General features: G+C 30.0%; 1 protein-coding gene across 5 annotated transcripts in view; it reads left to right on the top strand.

The window, feature by feature from the left end:
• The window catches only part of emp (epithelial membrane protein), a 453,476-nt gene that overhangs the window by 383,057 nt on the left and 52,489 nt on the right, over nt 1-17,930 (top strand). For all 5 annotated transcript variants that reach the window (XM_072526105.1, XM_072526108.1, XM_072526106.1 and 2 more), the window contains one exon: nt 13,598-13,804. In XM_072526105.1, coding sequence (XP_072382206.1) covers nt 13,598-13,804 — 207 coding nt within the window. The remainder of the gene's footprint in view (nt 1-13,597; nt 13,805-17,930) is intronic.

Raw genomic sequence — 17,930 nt, forward strand, 5'->3', positions numbered from 1 at the left:
TCGAATATATTTCCAGATATAGCTGGTTTTGTGGGTTTTTTGGGCTCAGGGGGTTTCCCCTTGCTATTGACACTCATATGGTTGGTGGTTCAACAAACGATATTGCTGTTAGAATGCAACAAATTTCACAATTTAAAGCACAATATTAATTGTATTTCTAATTGTACGTCTAATTTCTATGAATACTACTACGGAACTGTATTTAATACTATTTAAATCTCTAAAAAATTATAAGGAACTTCAAAAAGCGTGTTTCAACTTTGACAGTTTTTTGACAGATTTTTAACTTATATGCCCGCGGTATATTAAAATAATAAAAAAAAAACTCTTTATTCTATTTCTGATCGATAAACTGATCCATAACAATATATATATATATATATATATATATATATATATATATATATATATATATATATATATATATATATATATATATATATATATATGTATATATATATATAATTCACAAATAATACATCATAACAGTATATATATATATATATATATATATATATATATATATATATATATATATATATATACCTTAAAAAGATATCATCAATGGTTACAAAATTTTCCGCTACCTCAGAAAAAAAAAGCGGTATGGGTCCATGATTGGTCCGGAGATATGATAAATTTTTCAGAGCGCCGCGCCGCTGATTTAAAATCCCGAATTAAGTTCTCGCCCGACCGACAAGAGAGGAGTTCCCCCACCACCGAGACAATTCGGTTACTCCAAAAATAGTCAACTTTACTTATGTTTTTGACTATAAATAGCTGTTTCTTAAAAAATAGGCCTTTAACTACTGAAAGGTGCCGATTTTAATTATTAATTATTATAAACAAAGCAGCTGTGATTTTTTAAGATAATTTTATTTCTATTGATCATAGAAACATTTTTTTAATCTTTATCTTGACTTTAGCTATACGCATTAATAATTTAAAAATGTGTCCAATGAATAGAGAGCGCTGTAGCTTAATTAATTTATAACGCAAAAGTCACCCCTATTTCAAAGCAATAAATAAGAGGTTGAAACATTTTTTCAAAGATTTTTATTTGAGCATAATAATCGACTTAGAAGAGAAATCGTTCAGAATTAGATCTCTATCTTAAAAAAAAAGTTCTGGTTTTGCAAAAATGTTAAAGATTGGAGATCTTTTATAAACAATGAAAAAAGGACTTTTTACAAAAATAATTTAAAAAAAATTTACATTTTTCGACCTTCAACCGTTAATTTTGGATAAACTATTTGTTCAAATTTAATTTAGCACAGCTCAAATTAAAGCTTGTTTTATGTGCTTTCATAATATTCTGCTCCTTTTACCCTAAAATATCAATTGGATACAATAAAAATAAAAATTATCAAAAAACAACGTTTTTGCATAAAGTGTCATAAAAAAATTATAACCAACAATTTGGAGTTGCATGCGCACGCACTTGAAAGTTTCTTCAGGCATTGCATTTCATAACGCTGTACTGATTTCAAAAATTCGCCAAGTAATACATGTTTTTTTCTCCATAGCTTGGGGTAGATTTAAAAATTTGTATCTAGATACAGTCAAATTTTTGTTCTTCGTGTATTATTTTTATTTAAGAATATTGTTTAAATAAAAATGGATGCCAGATGCTTAGTTACACCTGTACTTTTTCTTTCGAATGGTGTATTGTAATTGGCTATTCTAAATATCTTATTTTGATATTCTGTTAATTTGCTTAATTTATTATTTTTTTTTATCTTGCACTAACTACACATATGTATTGCTTTTTTCTTTGTAAAACAATATTTTTCTTTTTGTTCTTTTTTCAATTATATTAACTGATTCTGTCTCACTTTTGTGATAACAATCTCATTGATTTAATTGAGTTGCCAGACGAACTACAAAAAAAAAAAAAAAAACCTAAATGAGAGAAAAGTAACGATAAATACAAGCAAAATAGAAATAGTACTAAGAACTGCTGAAATAAAACATTAAAATATCATCACAAGTAATTGGAATGACAATCGAGTCAGTTTGAATTACTTATGCCTACTTAGAAATATCATCAACCAAATTACGTTTAGTATAAAATTTAAAATACGTACTCATTGTCAGTTATGATAATAAACTTAAAACCTAGGCAGTTACAAACAAAAATTATTCATAAACTCCACACATAGAAAAGCTAGTGTTAAGGATAACTATACGCGAGAGAAAAACAAATCAAGGGATTCGATGATAAACAAAATGAAGGTAATAGTACAAATTATGAAAAAATTAAAATTAAGGCGGGAAGTGGTCGATCCGATTAACTATCACAGATCCTTAATTATAAACAAAAGGGGTAGCGACGAAGAAATCAAACACAGAGTGGAAATAGCACGTTACACAACTAAAAATTTAAATCTTAAGAGAGACTCAGCAATATTTTAAAGTCAATTAAAACTAATAAACACCTTACTCGCATCTGAAACATAAATGTTAAATGTCGCCCATCGAAGAAAAATAGATGTCTTCGAAATGTAGACCAACAGAAAAATATTGCGAATATCATACACAGAACATTGCACATATACATATGTAATAATGTCATATACATTTCAACTATAAGGCAAGTAAAAGTCAACAGAAGACTGTTAACAAAAAAATAATCATATTCTTCGGACATATTCATATTGCAGAGAAAAGAAGGCCTAGAAAAACTAATCATCGAAAATCAATAGGAAACGACAGAAAAGAAGGATTGCCACACGCTGAGGTACGTAATTAACGTCAACAACTAAAAAATTTTTGAAGGCGTCACAACAATAAACAACATAACAACTGGTAGTGACCATCGCATAGTTGTAGTAAAAATAAATGTTAAGATGAGAGAAGAGAGAGAGAAAGGATCTTTAAAAAACAAAGTGGATAGATGCCTTTACAGTAAGAAACGTGAAGAGAAATTCCGAAAGGTCTTAGCAGGTAAGTTCGAATCATATCGTTCACATAGTCAAGCCCAAATTGACGACATTAACAAGAATATAAATACAAACCTTCTCAAAGCCAAACTAGATATCGCAAAGAAAACAAGAGCCAAAGAAGACAAAATAAGTAACGAATCTAAACAACTTATGAAGGAAAGAAGGTAACTAAACTCTAATTTCACTATTTGGGAGAGTGAGTCATCGTTTGAAGGCGTAGAAGTGGGGAAAGACGTATGAAAATCCAGTGGCGTACACTCACTTTTATTTCAACGTTAATTATATTACATTGTTTAAATATTATTGTTCAAAATAGGCCACAATATATTTATCTGCAGGTTTTTACTGAAGTTTCCATCTCTATATCCAAAGACCGTTTTCAAATATATAAATTATAGTTATATTTATTTTATTTGTTTATTATTATGATAAACGTAAGTAAAATAAACATGTAAATATATGTATTGTGGCTTATTTCCAACATTTTGCCTAAAAATACGGAATGCCACAAGCAAAAAGCCACAGAAAAATAAATATTGCTATCATTTGTATATTTGAAAACGATCTTTTTATATAGAGATCGAAACGTCAGTAAATTAAACATTTCAATTAAATATATTGTTACTTATTCCCAACATTATTTCTAAATATACAGAACGGCAAGCAAAAAGAAATAGAAAAATAAATATTACTTGTATATTTGAAAACGATGTCTTTAGGTATATAGAGATCGAAAAATCAGTACATTAAACCTATAAATAAATATTTTGTGGCTTATTCCATACAGTCTCCTAAAAATACAGAATGCCACAAACAAAAAGCTATAAAAAACAAGTAATTTTGCAGAAAGCTTACTGATGCCACCAGACTATCGCGAAAGTTACGCTAAAACGTCTTTTGACGTGACCCGTCCTTAAAGAGTTACACAATGAAATGTTTTTAAAACAAATTTTAAGACAGTTTCCACACCACCCGAGAGGTATGTCTTGTGGCGCGTCACTTTTTTTTTAAATGGTTGTTCGCCAAGAGCCATATTGTCCCATTAAATAAAATAAACAAAACACTTAAACAGTATAAAACAAAACAAAATAAAATCCTATAAAACAAAATAAAATTCTATAAAAACAAACTAAAAATAATTTTGGATGTAACAAAACATTGTACTGTTCTATTTAAACACAAACACTATACACACTTACTATGTTCTTCTAGTTTTTTTTTGGTTTTTGGTTTTTTTATGCTGATGTTCCTACTAAACTATTAGAAAATATTATTCGCTGTCTAAATCTGAAGATGCAGTGCTGCTATCGCTGTCATTATCTTCACCTGGTGTAATTATTATTGGCTCTAGTAAAACTTTGACATGAGTGTCAAGTTCCCACATATGATATTCTTCTTTAATTATGTGGCCTATACATTTAGCCCATTTCTCTGGAGTTACATAGAGGATTGCTTGAATCAAAAGTTCCTTAATTTCGTTAAATTTGAGCGTTTTGTTATTGCGTGCTACATTTCCTTTCACTTGCGCCCAGATAAGTTCAATGGGATTAAGTTCGCAATGATAAGGTGGTAGACGTAGAACTTTGACACCATTATCTTTTGCAGTTTCATCCACAACATATTTAAGATATTCACTTTTCCTTAACCGTGCAATGTCAAGTAGTTGAATTTTGAGCATTGATTCTTCGTATGCAATCCCCTTTTCTGTAAGCCATTCTTGAATTCTCCCTTTCTGCCATGCCGTCGTCGGTAATTGTTCTAGTCTGCGGCTATGATATGGCGTATTGTCCATAACAACCACAGACCCAGATTCCAATTTTGGTAAGATTCTCTTAAACCAGCGCTCAAATACTTCGGAAGTCATATATGGGTGATGATTAAACGCCGTCCCTTTCCTGATGGAGCTTTTAATCCTGTAGACCAGCCTTCTATAAATGCTTCGCGTTTACTTTTGACATTTAAATCTTGCCAAACTTTTTCAACTGTATGACCTTCGTTAATCCAGGTTTCATCCAAATAATATATTTTGCGTCCAGTGCTGCGAATTTTTCTTATTTCTTCTAAATATTTCCTTCTCCACAGAATAATTTAATTTTTTTCTAATAGCATACTTTTTCTGTTGCGTTTTACATATCGAAAGTTCATTTCGCGCATGGTTCTGATTAAGACCCTACGTTTTTCAGTATTGGAATTTCACTCCGAAAATAAAATAAATGAATTTTTCGACTTATAATATTCCTTGTCTCGTCATCGAAAACAATACTTTTCCTACCTCTAGTTTTACCTTTTTCTTGCTTTTTATTTTCCGATGTATTTTTAAGTACACGATAAATACAGCTAACGGATACTTTTGTTAAACTGCTACAAATGTCGACCGCTTGGCTAACATTTAATGCCATTTTTCTGCCGACAATTCCTTCATAAACGTTTCATATCACTACCTTCTCTTCGGACGTTAACATTTTCCGTCTCTTTTGCGGCTTTTCATTTTTGGAATCAACATCAGAATTTTGCTGTCTTCTCTTGGAACAACTCGGTTTTTCGTCCATTGTATTTCAATAATCTGTGTATATACTATATATACAATAATTTCAACAATTCTGTATAAGAATATAACTAAAAATTTACTATAAAACGACAAACTGTAACACTCTTATTATCAATAACACGTTTTATCAATACTACAATACAGTATTGTTAAAACAGTATTGACAACAATAAGTTTACAAACTTATCACATAAAATATACTCACAAAATGCACTACCCATAGAAATGCCAATGTAAATGAACCATTTCTTCGGCGAAAAAATAATAAAAACTAGTTTTACGGCATATCTGGGTCCGAATTGTAAAACGGAATTTCCTCGCTAATTCCAACATTGCCAAACGATTGAAAAATAATGTTTTAACATATCGATTTTTATTTTATAAATTTAAATATGTAACGAAACGGAACATATAAATAAAATTTATTTCATTACAATTTTGTGCTTAATTTTTACTATTGAAAAAATTATGTTTTTTTGTATTTTTATGATGGTAATAATCGCTGCGTGGAAGAATACAGGTTTTGTATGACCATAATTACTACTTGTGAACAAGAATTGGCTACACTGTACGACAACTTCTGGTCAAGTCTACTATAGAGAAGCACAAATAAATATACTACTTTATATATTCTGTAATTTTTTATGAAGAAACGCAAATTGCAATCGAGAAGACAGGCAGTTTTCGAGGGCCGCTGTGTACATTTAAATTTGAGGATATTCGGCGTTTAAACTATAAAATCACTCTTCTAAATTAAGGGTTTCTACTATACAAGACGAAAACAAACGCCACACTCAAGCAAACGTAGAACTTAATAAAACAATTAAAAAAAAACTAAAACGCAACATAAAAAACTGGAACGAGAACTTAATTGAGCAAGAGGTTCTCATTAAAGACAAAAAAGGCCTAAAATGTCTAAGACCAATAATGGTTGTCTAAAAAATCATCAAAATTAAAGACAACAATAATAAGGAAGAGAAGGACACATATAAAATAACAAAGATAGTTACAGACTTCTATAAAAGCCTTGTACTGCTCGCAAAGCCAACCTAATTCATTAACAAAAGAAAACCTCAAAGGAAATAAAAAACGAGGGTTCATGGGTACTACCAAAATAGAAAGAGATTCGAAATAGAATGTGCTTTAAAAGAGCTAAAAAATAATATTACCTATCGGTATCATCTGCTAACAATAAGAACACTGATAGAGAAGGCAGATGAGTACCAACTACCCGTATTTCTTGCCTTCATAGAATATAAAAAGGCATTTGATATTATCGAGATTTGGGCTATAGAACAAGCTATTAAGAATTGAAAAATAGATTTAAAATATAGGAAATTTATACAAAATATATCTGAAAATGCAACTATGATAGTACACGTAGACAAATACAAATTCCATCCCCATTATGAGAAGAGTTAGAAGTGACGTAATATGTCCAAAGATTTTTAATCTAGCCGTAGAAGACGTCTTTAAAACTACAAATTTATCAACATATGGCATTAACGTTAATGGCAACAAGTAAAACCACCTCAGATTCGCTGACTACATCGTGATTATAGTGAGTACATTTGAGGAATTACAAATTAGGGTGAAGAAACTTAGACAGCTTCCAATACGTCAGCCGTAAAATAAATATGACAAAAACAAAAACAATGACCAACACAGACGATCCCAGACGTATTACTATAAAGGGCAGTAAGATAGAAAAAGCCCAGGAATATATCTACCTAGGCCAAATTCTGAAACTTGACAAAGAAAACCAAAATGTGGAAAACACTAGAAGAGCAAGACTGGCATGGGCAAAATTTGGAGAACTTAGTTGAATACTGAAGAACCGCAAAATACCTCTTGTAGCTTCCCTTGTAGCCTAAAATAAATTAACATGGATCTCTAAGATTCGGGGGATGACGAAATGATATAACTATACAACGAATGATATAATCGATAGTCAAGGGACAAAAGAAAATTCGTATACTGTAAAGTATATTTCCGTTTTCTTTCGTTTTCTCTAAATAAAATAGCATTATAAAAGTAAAATATCAGAGCGACCAAGTTATAAATATGGTGTTCTGGAGGCAATATCAATCAAATATGCTTTTACTAGCATAAGCAATGTAATAATCTGGTACATATAATATAAATTAGCCAGAGCGATTAATAAACCTTGAAGGTGCAGTGGCAAATAGTTCATGGAAATTTTATCCAAATAACGAAGGCTGCGACAATATATTCGTCTGTGTCAGTGCTGAATAATACTGTGAATTCAAATGTAACTAATTCGTTCCTCATGTTGCATGTTCAATAATATGGATGTGATTTTATTTGAATGAAACTACGTTACTTGAATGAAATAATTTTTTTCCGTGTATATATCAGTAGTCCCATAAGATATCTATTCATGGCAAATGTGAAAACAACCCTTCGTCCTTTTTCTTGTGTTTTACTTCATTTTTCCTTTCTTTTTTTTATTCTTTTCGTTTTCTGAATTTTTAACTATATTCTTATTTAATCCAATTTGCCTGTTTTTTTTTTTTAATATGATAAATAGAATTTTTGCCAATACTATTTATCACATTGAAAAAAGATGCAGCTCGGAAAATTTTAAAAGCAAAATACTCAAGATCTAGAGAAGATGCAACTCCTTAAAAATTCCAAGTTAAAAAACTCCTATTTAGCTAGTCTACGAGTGATTTTGTTTGTTTAGTTTAATTATCGGTTGTCTATGCTTTGTAGAATATTTATTTATCAAGCTCAAATTGTAATACTTTCATTATACAACAGTCTATCTATGAAAAAAATCCTATATATATATATATTACAGGATCCAACTTGTAAATACAATACACTTTAGAGACGGCTCTCGCCATATTCCCTTTCTCCCCCGCCCCTCCCCGTCCAAGCAAGCTCTTTTTCTTCTGTCAGGGGGCTTCCATCTGTGAAGGTTTTGGGGCCAACGTTCGTCAGGCATTCTAAATAGGTGTCCAAACCATTTTAAACCTCTTTTTTTATTCTGTCAATGACTGTTTCTGTAGCATTCATGTTATTTCTTATAGATTCGTTGGTCTTCCTTTCCAGCCTTGATGTTCTAGCACTTCTTAAATAATCCATTTTAACTGCCAACAATCTTTTTTTCAGGTCTGCATTAATTGTCCATACTTCAGAGTCATAATAAAGAACTGATTTAACCATGGTTTGCCCTATTCTTTTTTTGTTCCTTTTCGAAATGTTGCGATCCCAGCATAAGTAGTTCAGACATTCTATAATTTTACATCCCTGAATAATTCAGTGTTTAATTTTGATTTATCCGAAGTCGTTCTTATCAATGAGTGCACTTAAATATTTAAATTTTTCCACGTCCTCGTCTATCAACACTTCAAACCTTGCATCTGAATTGATAACCAAATATTCTGTTTTTTTATGCTGACGTGTAACCCCCACTTTACATATTCTCTGTATAGACGCTTTATCATAAATTCTAAATCATAAGAATCTTGAGCTAGGACGACTTGGTCATCCGCAAAGTTCAGAGAGAACAGTACATCATTTCCTATGGGGATTCCCATTTCCTGGCAGTGGTTTTTCCAATTTTGGAGGGCTGCCTCAGTATATAAATTAAACAGTAAGGGTGACATTCTGCATCATTGTCTTAGTCCTTTAAATACTTTTATTGGCTCTGATAGTCTATTTTCGATTTTTTGTAAGTAGTGTTATCCCTGTATACTTCTGTGATTATTCCTAAAAGGTATGGACTAACGCCGAGTTGTTGAAAACCTTGCCACAATTTAAGTCTTGGAACTGTATCATGCGCCTTTTCTAGGTCGATGAAGGCTAGATGTACTTTGGTACCAACCGCTATTCTTTTTTCTATTAATTGTTGCAGTATAAACAAGTTATTAGTGCAAGATCTACCAGGCGTAAATCCACTTTGGTCTTCGCTAATTAGATGTCCTACATCATCTTGTATTTTGCCATTTATTATCTTTCCAAACAACCTCCCGAAAGTAGGTAGGACACTTAATCCTCTGTAGCAGTTAGGATATTTTCGATTACAGATTTTAAATATGGATACTTGGTGAGCGATTTTCAATTCAGATGATACTTTAATTTGTTGGCAGCATTGATTCATTAGCAAAGTTATACGTTCTATTAGGAGTGGACCTCCTGCTTTAAGTAACGCTACAGCTATATTGCCAGGTCCTTGAGATCGCCCGTTTTTCATTTTAATTAACGCAGTACGGACTACGTTATTAGTAGTATTAATGTTATCATTTGTTTGTCTCCTCATACTGTATTCCTCTCCCATATATTCCAATTTGGACTCTTGTAATAAATTTTTATAGTGATTTTCCCTTTTCTATAGGAATTAAGTTGCTTAATAATTTATGGGTGTTTTTCTTTAGATTAATAATAGTTCTTCATGCTTCCGTAGTCTAAGAACCACCAATTAAATTTTCAATTTGGACACATTTTTGTTCCCAGAAATTGTTTTTTGCTTCTTTTATTTGATTGCGTACTTCTCCCTTTTTCCTTTAATATATTACTCTAGTGCTAGATGTTTTATTTTGTTAGCCATTTCATATTTTTTTCTTGTATCATTTCTTTTTACGTTTTCTGCCATCCATGTTGGTTCGTGGTGTTTATTGTCGTTGTTCTCTGTTCCTAATACTTCATAAGCAATTTTTTTTATTACCGTATTGTGGTTGTTGTATTCTTGTTCTACATCCATGAGATGGACATAAATGAGATGGAAAAAAATCCTAATATAGATATTTGAAGGTTCTAAATAGTATATGACGGGTAACTGTTGCTTAGGTTTTTGGTATAAATAATCTTAAAAAGTTAAAAAATCATTTTTTGCCTTTAAAACGTTTATTATTATTATTATTAAAACGCCTTTAAAAAGTTTAGAGGAAAAATAAAAATTGTAGATCTTAAAAATTAAAAGTTTCTTAATTACAATTTACCAAGATAGTTGCAAAAAACCATTAATTTTGCAGTAATTTGTAAATAATAATAACTTTGTTTTTGCATAACCACATGTAATGTAATTACTAAAAATTATTATAGTTAATAAGTTATTAAAGTACTCTTTAATCTAAAAAATTTCAAGTAGATCTAGCAAATAGTTTATTTATTTTGTTTATCCCGGAAAGCCATTTAAACAACTCTACTTGCCCACACAGTCTTTTTAGAGGTATTCTATAACTCGAAATCGATTTTATAAAGGTTAATTTTTAAGGTATATTAAAAAAACTGTAACGCATTATTAAATTTGTTATTAAAAAAGCTGGTAAAAGACAAAAAACAAATCCTTGAATGACCAACTGGAAACAAGATAGCATTTTTTTCTAAAAATCATATTTCTATTGTTTATTAGCATTTAGAGACGAATATTGACCTGGTTATAAAGGGAGATCTAAATGTTATGATATTGTATAGATGGTATATACAGAGAAGGACTAAAAAGTTTTGATCCTGTAAATAGTACTCGTAAAGTATCGCCAATAAAAGTGGAGGGGTGAACTACAAAAATATTATTTGTACTTATTAGCTACTTATCTTCATTAAATGCAATTATAATAAAATACGAAAAAACGAACTAAAATTAAATAAAAGGATTAAATGTATTTTATTAATTTATAATAACTATTATACATTTATATAAATATTAGACACTTATCAATATAATTTTGTCAGTTTTTCATATTTGACTAGTCTACCTCGACCAAACGGATCGACCAAATGGTTTATAACTTATTCAATTTGTTATCTCGGAAAATAATAAATTTGAAATCGGTTCTTTGAGGCTTCATTTTTTAGAGGTATTAAAAAATATTTTATTAAATTTGATTTTAAAAAGTATCTTGTAAAAGAATTGACTTTTTAGCTTATAAACATTAACCATAACTTTGACATTTTTCATGTCACACTCTTGTAGATAGACTCAATAAAAAGCTCAACAAAAAACACTCTCTTAGAAAAAACAGAACCTTCTATGACCAATAAAAAACAAGATTTTTTTAAACCATATTTCCAATATTTATTAACATTAAGAGCTGAGACTTCAACAGATTGTAAACGAAGATCTAGATTATATAATCCAACTTATATGTAGGTGCCATACACAGTGAAGGAGTAAAAAGATATAACCCGGTAAAGTGATGGTACTCGTAAACTACCGCCACGGAAAATTGAAGGGGAGAACTTACTGCTGCAATATTGTTTCTTGTAATTGGTCATAGGTTCTTTTTTGGAATGTTGTGGGGTTTTTCACTATCTTTTCATTAAGCCTACTTTCAACCGTTTGACATAAAAAATATCAAAGTTATAAATATTTAGAAGCTAAAAAGTCAGCCTTTTTTCAAACTATTTTTTGGTAACAAATTTAATAAAATTTTTTAAAGTTTTTTTTAATATACGTTAAAAATTAAGCCTGAAGAAATAGATTGCGATTTTCCAAATTATCTCAGAGTGTTCGATATTTGGCACAGCTTAATAACTTATTAACAGCCCCATTCTTGTATTGCCATATTACACACAATTGTGCAAACAACAAAGTTATTAATATTTATAAATTACTACAAAATAAGGGTTTTTTGCAATTGTCTTGTTTATTTTTTTTGTATTATATATGTTAATTATGTACATATGTACATGTGCAAAATCAGCTGTATATCTTTACGAATTTTTCATTTGGTACTCCTCATACCTTTTAGAACATTCAAATATTTGTAAAAGATTTTTTTAGCTTTCTTTATTCCTTTACTAAGGTATTAGGCATTTTACATTTACGAAATAACTAGTATCAAGTTCATATTAGTGAATAAACTTATTAACATAATAATTATTTATGCACCAAGGCTGTTGTTAAGATGATTACGCCCAAAGAGCAACATTATTCAGCCAGAGGGCCTCTGTCCCAGGAATTGATGTTGCTCGATACGCGTAATCATCCGGTAATACTAGTGGTATATACAAGATTTTATTTTTTGCTTCACATAATATAAAATCTAAAATTAAGACATTTTTACTTTTTGTTTTACTCCACCTACAAAATAGATATGCATATTTTTAGTAGTCTGTGACAAATAAAGTGTTTGAAGTAGTATATGACAGATGTTAATATTTTGATGTATGTCTATTATATTATATAGTTGTCAGTTGGATTTATATTAAGATATGGATTTACCAAAAAATATTTGAGGAAGTGCAATTGTACAAAGGATACACAATATTTATTCAATGAAAATTAAAAAATTAAATAGCTGACATAAATGAGACCATAATATTGGCTTACTTTCAGGAATTGGTATGTTAAGTAACTTTTGTTCTTTTTTTATGTTTAGTTCAGGTTTCTGACTGAAATATTTTAGCCAAAAAAGTATTCTTTAAATTCCTTGTGAGCTAAATATTCCATTCTGAAAATGCTGATATGTTCCATTTTTGTCGTCTAATATCGCGTTTAAAAATAAAAACTAAAGGATACATTCCGAAAAAATCTAAGGTTTTAAAAGCGGATCAGGTTTTAAATTGTGTCAATTGTTAAGGTTAAAAACTGTTAGTTCTATAACATTTGCTTTTTTTTTCTTATACAACAGGTCGTTATAGGCCATAACGTTCGCTTATTATTCCTTAGGATATAACAAGTGTGTATATGGTAACCGTATTTAAGATAAAAAAACAAATAATATGCAAGTGAAAAATATAAAATAAAACAACACATTTGTTTGCTAAAAGTAGTATTGGCTACAATATATTATGCCCTTACGATACAATAAGGAAAGCGAAAGGCAACGATTTGATTTTCTTCTATTGGTTTACAAATCCAAATAGATATACCAGTTAATTCTTGGTTTATAGACCATTGGTTAATATTTATGAATATTGGCAATAACCCAATCAACGACATATTTAATTTTGTTACGATAAGACTATCAGTTTTCTACGGAACTCTGGTTAACAGCCTATTATTTTTGTCCATATTCTTTTTAGGTTGGTGATTCGTATTTTATTAATTTTAGATTTTTTTCAAATTTAATTTAATTTTTTAAAATAAATAAAAAATACGTAAACAAATAAAAATTGTTTTTTCAACTTTCAGAGTGCTACCTCCCAATCCAAACACGCCGCCAGATTCCTAAGGTTGGCCATGGCCAGTATTATGGATATTCTGAAGATTAAACCCTTCGTCGAAGTATCAGTTGAACAGTTGCTTTGGGGTTACGAAGATCCGTTACTTAAACTGGCTAAAGACGTTGTTCCTAAAGAACAGAAATTGCCCTACGAAGAATTCGGTCTTCTTTATAAGGTAAGTTAAAATTTAATTTACGTTGCGGGCTATAATTGCACCAATTTTATGTTTAGCGTACGAACTCTAGATAATTGCTGCATAGGTATTAAAGAAATTATGACAACCTATCTACTCTCTAAAAACTATGATTACTTTAACTTAAATTACTGTTTTGCTTTAGTTTTTTGGAGCAATTTTATGAATACCCATAATTTGTTTGTTCATTACACGAAATAATAATATTATACTCTAATTATTCCAAAATTGTAGCTAATAAATACTAGAAAAGTTGAAATAACATCAATGATTGTAAAATAATTTCCGAGCTTAGAGCTAGATGCAGAGTGTTAATTAATTAATGCCTCAATCAGCATATTCCATCTGCTAATAATAATCTTTAGTCTCAACATTAGCATCCGTAATCGTTAGCATTATGAGTACTTTTTTTTCTCTGCAATATATTCGAATAAAATACAAACTCAGATTCAACTTCTTAGATCCTGTTTATACATTTTTGCATAATGTATACAATATATAAAACCCACAATATGGTGGAGCTATGTAGATAATTTGTTCCCCAAATGGTCTCAAGGAATAGACGCATTAGGCAAATTGTTGATGGACATCAACAGAAAGAAATGTAAAGAAAGAAATTTTGTTTGTAAATATTTAATTACTTGCTTCAAATTTTGCTTAGATTTTAAAGTTTTTGGGCGCTTGGTAGGTTTTCATACAATTTGGTATTATAGAGACAAGGAAGCATTCTCTCGTCAATGCTATTCAATTTATATTCTGAATATATTTTACGTCAAGCACTAAAAGATAAGTGATCTGTAATAGAGATAAGTAGAAGTCTTGTTAACAAGATTAGATATGCGGACGATACGTCTATAATAACAACAATATGTTTTGAAATACAGTTTTGAAATTGCAAATAGCTATATTCATCAGCAACCTCCACAGGAGACGCTGAATGCCAGAAGAAGTAAGATAATCGTTAATTCGCAACATAGTTTTGAGTAAGGGAATAAAACTTTTAGTAATACGCTGGTATAGTAAATATAATTTTTTTCTATGGAGATTTTTCCAAAAAAATTGAGACCATAAACCACTTTCAATTAATAAATAAATTAGAGGCTTAGCTTCTTATTGCACTATCGACCTATATAAACTGATACGAATAATGTCTAATGATAAGTTAGAATACAAATCGTCGCTGGAAAATTAAACCAACATGAACGTAAAAGAGAGATTTTTCACCAGAAAAAACTACTGAATGATAGTATTCGTAACAAATACGTTGAAGTTTATTGACTAAATCCAGAGAAATATGCGGATATGCCTTTAAAATGCTATTTTACTATTCTAACAAATATACTATGTCTTTAAAATGTAGTTACGGTTCGCAACCTGTTACATGCAAGTAAAAACTTTTAAAATAACGTTATAAGTAAGATATTTATTACTTCCCCCATTTAGTAAACATCAACATAAATCCCTTTAAGCTATAAGAATTTATGATTTTTTCATCACCAGCAATCTTATTAAGACACAATACGAGGTAGGACGTACACATTTGCATATCCAAAATAATTTTTTGTAACTTAACCAAAGACCATCTTAGAAAAAAAAATACTGTACGATATCATAAACTAAACTATATTATACAAATAACTTTTTTAAAACGAAATACAATTTATTTCGCTTTTAGGCAATTTTTTTCAGTTTCACAAATTACCATGGAATTTACTTAAATGCTTATATGTTGAAGAGCCTTTAAGCACTTTTATGTTGAAGAAGTCTTTATGCTTAACTAATGGTCTTTGTAAGGTTTGCCAATTGTTTTGGCAGTTTTCATTGCTATTACATACTGGGGATGGCAAGTGAATTATATCCCTCGTTTTGGGCGTGAGCTGTAATCAGAAATTGATGCGTAATTGATTTTATGTTTGGTTATGTTGTAACAGCATATTTGTATGTGGTCATCATGTAGTTGTTTTTTACTGCCCACAACAGTTGTTACTCTTAAATATTACGCCAGGCAAACTCTCAGTGTCAGTTTTGTCATTTAAGCAAAGCAAATAATTGAGCACACAATTTTCAATTTATGTGATAATTGTTTTTCCTTCTAAATAATACGAGGTGTAGCATTTTACAATTTTGTCGCTTTTCAGTTTCGCAATGATAAATTTACAAAACGGCTAGTTTGGATAAATGTAATAACATTGTTTAAAAAAATAAAATGATAAATCAGCTATTTGTTTTTGATTCTCTTTTTGTTTTCTCTTCAAGTGTTTTTCCAAAATATAATTTTCATATTCCACACTATTATTTTTTGTGATATTGTAAATTAAACAAACTTCGCGATGGACTTTTTAGGTTTATAGAAAGTTCGGCCATATAATTGAAAAACTGATCAATAATGGAAGTAGCTGACTCCAGGAACTCACTTCAGGAAGGTTTATTCTTTCGATGCTTTTACGTAATTCCTGTAAAGTTTGGCAATGGATTGAATGTCAATGGATTTGCACTGTCGAAAAGGTTTATCAAAACGACGTTTTTGCAGACACGAATTTTTTTCCCTTCTTTTAAACTTTCTTTGTTTACTATTCACTCTATGTTGATTCACTCTATTCTATTGTATGTTTACGAACAAAATATTTGTTGTGATAATAAAATCAATTTCAAAAGTTTAATCTATGGAAAATAAACAATTCATTATCAGAATTCAATTCAACAGGATGTATTAGAATAACAATATTAGAAAATCAATCGATTTATCTCCCAAAAAGGCAGTCTATACTACTGCATTATTTTAGAATAAACCAACGTATCATCGAAATGGAATTATTGACACCTCATTTCGTTTTAGTTGACATTCAAATTATTTGCTGGGAAACAAGTTAATAGAAAACAGGCATTTTGGTTTATATGTCAGTTTCTTTTTATGACACCGCATTAATATTAATAATTATTAAATGCAAACCAGATTATCTGCGAATAATTCTACTCTCGGATGATTCAGAAAAGGTACTATTATGATATATTTTAGTTTTATTTACATGACGCCTAACCCTTCACTTAAAAGTTTAAGAAGTGACTGGCGTATTGCGTAATATATCTGTCTTCTGTCAAGAAAAGTGGTGACTCCATTATTATGCAAACTGGCCCAACGCCATTTGATGGACTTCTTTTTAACAAAATTGTGTGGCAGTTTAACAAAAAATAGGCAAAAATAAAAGAAAGTTTTTGATACCAATATCTCAAAATTCAAACTGATTTGAAACTTTTTAAACGAAATAATTTTGTGTTAAATGTAAAGTTAACTACCACCCATCCACCAAACGACATTGATGTTTGATTTGTATTGTGTCCATATTGAGACACAAATCAATGAATTTTGCAACCTTTATCTTGAAGCTAAAAATTTATAGTGAAATGACATTCCTCTAGCCAAGCAGAATGCCAAATGATAAGACGAATTTAATATACATATGTCTTTCATGGTTGCTGACTATTGCTTTTTAATACAAGTTTTTTTTTTAATTTTTCTTGAATGATTCTTAATACATAATGTTATCACTTACTAGTATATGTTTGATTTTATAGCTTATTGACAGACTTATAGAGGGGACTGACTTGTCGAATTCTGCCAAAGCGAGGAGAAGGTAATAATGAATACAAATTTTAAATTACCTAAAGGAAGACTTTATACTTGGAAATCACCTGCGGATTCAGAAGACAACATTGTTCGAAACCAGATAGATTACATTTTAATAAAATCTAGATATAAAAACGCTATAAAGTCTCTGAGAACATACCCCGGAGCTGACATAAATTCAGACCATAATCCATTAGTAGGCGTAATGCAGATAAAATTGAAGAAGATCCAAAAACAAACAAATATACCACGGTTTGATGTCTCAAAGATAAAAGAAGAACCTATACGTCAGAGCTTAAAACAAGAAATAAATGATAACTTAAAGAAAATCAAACAAGACATGATAAAAACAACAGATGTTAATGACAAATGGAACATGGTACAGGAAACTTTAATAAAGGCAGGATAAAAGCTGCAGACAAAAATAAGAAAAAAACAGAGATGGATGACTTCAGAAATCTTAGATCTAATGGAGGAAAGAAG

Source organism: Diabrotica undecimpunctata, chromosome 3 (genome assembly GCF_040954645.1).
Source record: "Diabrotica undecimpunctata isolate CICGRU chromosome 3, icDiaUnde3, whole genome shotgun sequence".
In the NCBI taxonomy this organism is placed as follows: domain Eukaryota; kingdom Metazoa; phylum Arthropoda; class Insecta; order Coleoptera; family Chrysomelidae; genus Diabrotica; species Diabrotica undecimpunctata.